Source organism: Ochotona princeps, chromosome 2 (assembly GCF_030435755.1).
Source record: "Ochotona princeps isolate mOchPri1 chromosome 2, mOchPri1.hap1, whole genome shotgun sequence".
NCBI lineage: Eukaryota > Metazoa > Chordata > Mammalia > Lagomorpha > Ochotonidae > Ochotona > Ochotona princeps.
This window is the reverse complement of record NC_080833.1, coordinates 19,564,975-19,571,753: the sequence shown is the minus strand read 5'-3', so window position 1 is coordinate 19,571,753 and position 6,779 is coordinate 19,564,975. Positions and strand designations below refer to the sequence as shown.

General features: G+C 59.2%; 1 protein-coding gene across 1 annotated transcript; it reads right to left on the bottom strand.

The window, feature by feature from the left end:
- Positions 1-1,882: 1,882 nt before the first annotated feature.
- On the bottom strand, positions 1,883-3,181 carry GPR3 (G protein-coupled receptor 3). The gene has a single exon (XM_004592197.2). It carries the CDS (start codon positions 3,174-3,176, stop codon positions 2,181-2,183), a length of 996 nt encoding a protein of 331 aa, XP_004592254.2. The 5' UTR covers positions 3,177-3,181; the 3' UTR covers positions 1,883-2,180.
- Positions 3,182-6,779: the final 3,598 nt, after the last annotated feature.

The window sequence follows — 6,779 nt, the reverse complement described above, 5'->3', positions numbered from 1 at the left end:
ATGGGTGACGGTCTTTCCCCATGTGGGCCACAGTGTCCGCATCGGTGAAGTGGACACAGGACCGACCTGAGGGAGCTGTGAGCCATCTTTGGCCGTGTTGGGCTCAGAGCTTGGCCAGGGCATGGCTTGCTGAGCTGGGAGGGCTTTTCCCTGGAAAGGCAGGGAACTGGACCTAAAGCCCAGCTGAGCTTGTCTGGGAGGCACCACTGGTTGCCACCTTGGACTCTTCCAGCTGATGCTGGGAGGTGGCTTGAATGACAAGCCGAAGAGCTGTGGGTGGGGAGACAGGGAAGACCTTTGGCCTCTGTGCTTCTGCCTGCTGGCCCACAGGGCCACATAGGGCCCTGCCTCCAGGCCCTGTCCAGTGGTCAGGTCTGGGCAGCTGAGCAGCCAGGTGGGTCAGTGCTTCTTCTTCAGCCATCCTCTTTCTCTTAGCAAACACGCAAACCTGGGACAGTGTGCCTGCACAGCCCAGAAGCACCTGCTCACAGTCACTCTTCCAGCTCCAGAACCACTAGGCTGTGGTTGACCGCCTTCCCAGGGTGGGCCTACAGCCCTGGGAGTGCACCTGCTAGAGCCTCGAGTATGGCGGCCCCAAGCCTCAGGAGGAAGGAAGTGGGAGGCCGTTGCCTAGGAGACAGTGCCTAAGTCCTGGAAACAGGTGTTCTCGGTTTGTCCCCTGACTTTGGCATTTCCTAGCCGTGGGACCAGGGCCAGTCCCTTACCGCTGGTCAATCTCTATTTCCTCATATGTGCGGAGAGGCGCCTGGTGGGCTTAGCCATTGGCCATAGGGACACTCCCAGTGCTCAGGAAACTGACCTACAGAGAGCATGGCCTTCATGCCAGAACCTCAGGTGACCCGACGTGGGCATCCTACTTCCTGTCCCCAGGGCAAAGAAGTCCTTGTCCAGTGGTGCCCAGGTCTGAGCAGAAGGGAACTGGCATCCTGTCAGGCATACCCCACGCTGGGTCTCCAGTTCTTCCAAAAAGCCCTCCTGGCCTGGCCTGGCCCTCTGGTTATCCCCCACCACACAAACACACCAGACACCATGCACACACTTCACACTCACACACATCACACACACAATACACACACACCTGACACACAGAGAATCGCGCTTATCACAAAATCACGTTTTATTGGACTCGGGTACAAGAACAGGGAATGCACTGGGGGCCATACCCCGGTTGGCAGAGGGGTGGGGAGTTGGCTCGTGCCCCGCCTCCTACAGGGCACCGTGGGGTGAGGCCGGGCCCCCACACCATGGCTGTGGCGCTGGACACCAGGCTAGAGTGGAGTTAGGGCTGCTTCTGGTCCCAGCTGCTCAGCCAGGCTGCAGTTCCCCCGAAACGGCCGCCAGAGGGCAGCCTGCCCCCAGCGCAGAGGAATTCTCGGTTGCTCAGGTGATGGCTTCTTAAAAAAATAAAAAACCAGAGGCTGGTGTGTTCCCCTTGCAGCCCGACGGGGGGCGGGCCTGGGGAGAAGGCTCTGGTTCCTATGATCTCTCCGATAAAAAATAAGCAAAAATAATAACAAAATACGTGATTTCTCTTTCTCTCCACCCCTCCCCGGCTTTCCAGGAACTGAGGTCAGGACAGTGTGGGGATCCAAGATCCCCTGGTATGGCCTGGATTTCAGGGCGTAGGTCTCTTCTCCTCTCTTACTATCCATAAGAAAATCCATAAATAAATAAATAACTCATAAATAGATCCTCTTTGTATGTGCGCACATAGATATAGATAAATCTGTCTTGGTCTAGGCAGCTAAGTGACTGGCTTCTCTTCAAGCTTAGAAATTCAAAAGTAAAGTGACATGGTCAAGGTCAAGTCTAGGGGCAGAGGAAGATCGAGGACTCGGAATGGCTCTGTAAACCACTTCCTCCTCCTCCCAGTCCCCCGCTCCCCCGCAGAGTTCTGGAATTGCACGTCAGCTGGGCCATGGGGCAACTCTGAGTAGAACCCCGAAAACCTACACATCCTGAAACCACGAACCCGTCAGGCCCCTGCAGGGATCTGGTGGAAACACCCGATGGCCTAGAACTCCAGAACCAGCTGGGTCTCAGTCAGGGGTGTGGCGCCGGGGTGGGGAGAGGTAGGGGGTGAGAATGAGGCCCTGCACAACGTTCTGGAACATTCTGGCATCCTGTAGCAAGACCGGGGCCAGGTGAGAGGGACGCGACTAGACGTCGCTGGGGGAACGGGAGCGGAAGGGCATCTTGGAAGAGCAGCAGCAGCAGATGGCCCACAGCACCTTCTGCACGTCTTGGTTGCGGAAGGCATAGATGATGGGGTTAATCATGGAGTTGTAGGTGGCGGGGAGCAGGGTGAGATAGGTGTAGAGGGGTGGGGAGTGGGCATCACCCAGCAGGCAGTAGACAGTGAAGGGCAGCCAGCAGGCAGCAAAGGCGCCAAGCACCACGGCCAATGTGGCAATGCCCTTGCGGGTGGCCACATAGTGGGAGGCAGGCAGCAGGTGCCGCTGGAGCGCGATCTGCTGGGCATGTCGGCAGACGATACGGCAGATCTGGGCGTAGAGCTGCAGCATGATGCCAAACACCATGAAGAAGGCAATGGCCAGGACCACCAGATGGTTTTTGGAGAGAGGCGAGACTACCCCACAAGTGGTCAGGCCATCCAGACAGTTCCAGACCAGCACCGGTAGCAGCCCCAGGCCCAGGGCGCCTCCCCACACTAGGGCCAGCATCACATAGGTCCGTGTCACCGTTGTCTCCGAGTAGTAAGTGAGGGCGTTGTACAGAGAAAGGTAGCGGTCCACAGTGATGGCCAGCAGACTGCCAATGCTGGCGGTGAAGGCCATTGCCAGCACGGCCACCAGTACCAGGCCCATCTCCTCTGAGCCAATGCAGAAGATGGCAGCAAAGTGCAGCACCAGACCCAGGCCCGCCAGCAGGTCTGCCACGGCCAGGCTGCCCACCAGTAGGAACATGGGGGCACGAAATGCAGGCGTGCCCACGATGATGGCCACCACCAGGGCGTTCTCACAGGATACCAGTGTGCCTGAGATGCATAGCACCACGTCCCAGGCTGTGGGGGAGGGCAGCGGTGGGGCTGCGGGGCCCGTGGACCCCTCTGCGGCTGGGCCTGTGCCGCTTGCGTTCACAGCGCCTAGGCCAGCCGAGAGCCAGGCTAGGGGGCCGCCTGCACCCCACATCATGGCACCTGCGGGAGAAAGATCCTGTGAGAATTGAAAAGGACTGGGGGGTGCTGGGAAGAGGACTCTGGAAGGGGTAGAATACCCCTCAGTATGGGTGGGGGGCACCCTTCACGCATGCACCAGTGCTGAGCCCAGGCCACCTGCACCTCTTGGATGTCCCAAGCCCCCCATCTTTTCCTGTGGACCCCTATCCTGGTCTCTGCACCCTCCTCTCTGGGTCCTACAGGCCTCCTTTCCCACGTGGGTGATGGGAAGCAAACCTGACCAGGGGCTGCCACCAGTGGGATAGGGTCCCAAGATGGACACCAGGGACTCCAGACAGGCGTGGCCGGGAGAGGGTAGTGCACATGGGTGGAAGGCAGCTGCCCGCCCTGCCATCGGCATGAATGATGCTCCAGACCCCTCAGAGTGCTCTGCACTGGCAGCTCCAAGCTCCGCCCCCAGGGAAGCGCGTGAGCTCCCTGTCTGCCCCCACCTGCCTCGCCTCCTGGGGTAGCCACACCTGGGGAGCCGGCCCTCTCCCTCCCAGACTTTTGTGCCCAACGGGGGGTGCCCCCCTCCTTCACTCGGAACCCCCTGGGTTTCCAGGAAGGGCCCTCACCCCCGTACTGGAAACCTGGCTCCGCCTGAGTCAGACCCGCCGGGGGTGCCGGGACACCTGCATTCCGGGCCTGGCTCTGCCTCCTGTCCCGGGTATCTGCATCCCCAAGTCGGACCCAGGGTCGCCGCCCCAGATGTCACCTGCAGGCCCGACCTCCACGACCCTAGATGACCCGCTGTCCCTGCAGGAATGCTCACTCTTCGCCAGGTCACCCAGCTGACCACTCCGGCACCCGAATACCTGGATGCCGCCCCGCCCGCTCAAGCCAGCATCCCAGCCTCGACCTCTGACCCTGGCGGGCAGCTAGGAGCCTTGGCCCGGCCCATGGCCCTCTGCAACCTGCGTGCCCTCCCGGACGCCTCAATGTGCGCAGCGGCGGCTCTGGCGGCGGCCGCTACTCACCGTTCCGGACCGGGTGCGGCCGGGCCGCGGGGAGTCCTCGCTCGGGTCCGGCGGCTCAGGGTGTGCGCGGACCCCGAGAAGCCCCCGCGGCCGGTGAGAAGCGGCGTGAGTCACCCCGCCCCGCCCCCGGCCCCCAGCTCGCTGACGTCAGCGCCCCGCTAGCCAATGGGCGCAGCGCGCTGAGGCGCAGCGCGCGTTGCGCGGCATAGTAATGAGGCTTCGCACCGCCCGCTCCCCCATTCATAAAAAGCGGCCGTGGCCGTGGCCCCGCCCCTCCCGAGTGGGCCGGCGCTGTCCTTGACGCGGCGCCCTCTGCGGGCCGGGGACGCCGGTGGGACAGCCTGAGAGAAGTCTCAGGAAAAGGCTGCAGAGGATGGGGCGGGGGCTGCGGAAAAGGGGACCCGGACAGGCTGTGGGGATCCAGGTGACGGAGACAGAGGCGATGGGCGGAATGGGCGCCCCCGGGGAGGATGACGGGGCTGCCGATCGTGGGGCTCTGAGGTGACGATGACAGGAACACAAGGGAGAGCCGGGAGGTTGGTGGCAGTGACGGTATGAGATGGTGACAGGATCTCGGGGGGAGGTGGCCGTGGGACGCTGACGGGAGAGAACCAAGCTGGGGGGTGGGGTGGGGAGAGGCAAACATCTCAGTGTCAGCATCCTGTGTGGGTTGGGGGATTCCAGGGGAAGTGGGAGCATTCCAGGCGACTTCGGGTCCCAGGACCCTCTTAGAAGTGCCAAGACCCTGAGCTAAGGAAGTTGAGGCATGAGACCTGTGGGGTCCTGGCATGAAGACCCCAAGTGACTGTGGTGCCCGTGCCCCAGGGCACAGTGACAGGCAGGTGAGTTGCTGCCAGGGTGAGTCCCGTGATGCTGGGGCTGGGATGAGGGCTGGTGACATCACGCCTATCAGCCCAATAGCGGCCTCTCCACCCCGGGGGAGGGGTGGCCTGGCGAGGTTTCAAACCCTGAATTATTTATCGTGGGATCTGGAAAGCCAAGGGCGGGGACACTTCCCCGAAGGAGCTGAGGAGCGGGAAGAACTTGGAAGCGGAGACCCTGACAGCCCAGCCCTCGCAGCTCCTCGCCCCACGCCCCCTTAGCTTGGCTGCTCCTAACACGTACCTGACTACTCTCCCCAGCTGCAGCGCCCAGGGAAGGAGGCATGGCACAGGCGTGGGCCTGGGCACAGAGCAAGGGGAAGGTTGAGGGGCAGTTAAGGGAGAAGGGGGCTGGAGAAGCCGAGGCCTCTCCGGGCCTCTCTGGTGGGTCGTGGTGCGTCTGAGAAACTTAAGCCACGGAGGTGGTTAAGAGCCAACTAAGTTCGAATCCCAGGTTGTCCATTTTCAGCTGTGTGACCCCAAGGGGTTACTGGGGACTGTGGGCCCATTTTCTCTCAACTCCCAAGCAGGGGTACTGTGACTTACTCCTTTATAGAGTTGCTGGCTATGCATTTTTTGTTGCTTCAATTTCACTTACTAATTTTTATTCATTTGGAAGAGAAACAAAAAGCCTGCATTTGCTGGGTCACTCCCTGAATGCTTGCAACAGCTGGTGCTAGGCCAGGCCAACGTCAGGAGCCCAAAGCTTCAGCTGGGTCTTCCACACAGGTGGTTGCAGGAGGATTAGGCAAACCAGGCTGGAGGGCACCCATAAGGGTCATAGTAGCATTTGCATTTCATGGAACAATTAACAATCACCACATGCCTGACTTCTTTTTAATGACAAAAACTGGGAATTCCAGACTCTTCTATATGGTTCCTTTGTAGCTGTTCCTGAACTAAGGATTCTAAAGCCTGTGATTTTTCTTGGTTAAGGCGCCACTGAGGCCTCCACACAGGCAAATCAGATTTCCATAGAATAGGTATTGGTGATAGTTTCATAAACTCAATGGCCCTTAAGAAAAACCTAGCCGGGCCTGGCGGCGTGGCCTAGCGGCTAAAGTCCTCGCCTTGAAAGCCCCAGGATCCCATATGGGTGCCGGTTCTAATCCCGGCAGCTTCACTTCCCATCCAGCTCCCTGCTTGTGGCCTGGGAAAGCAGTGGAGGATGGCCCAAGGCTTTGGGACCCTGCACCCGTGTGGGAGACCCGGAAGAGGTTCCTGGTTCCCAGCTTCGGATCAGTGCGCACCAGCCCGTTGCGGCTCACTTGGGGAGTGAACCATCGATGGAAGATCTTCCTCTCTGTCTCTCCTCCTCTCTGTCTCTCCTCCTCTCTGTATATCCAGCTTTCCAATAATAATAATAAAATCTTTAAAAAAAAAAAAAAGAAAAGAAAAACCTAGCCCACACCGGCCGTGATTTTGTTCTATAGGAACTAGCTTTATGTTTTCCTGAAAGTTTCTTCCTAAAATTTTACCAAAACAGTGGTCTATGTTGCCCACTCTTGGCTGAGAGGGGGAGGGTAAGTAGACCTCCGCATTCCATTGTTGTAATAAATCCCCCACAAATAGGAACTGGAGCAATATAAGGTTGCACGATACCCTGTAAATTTTCAGGACCAACACATCTTAACTTCTTTGTACTAACACGAAGCATAGTGGCACCTACACCCTGGAGCCCACAATCGGCAGGTTCTGTGGGCCAGTTACAAGGCCATT

Bases quoted from the DNA above. Each gene is read 5' to 3' on its own strand.
- GPR3 (XM_004592197.2), bottom strand. From the start codon at position 3,176: ATGATGTGGGGTGCAGGCGGCCCCCTAGCCTGGCTCTCGGCTGGCCTA.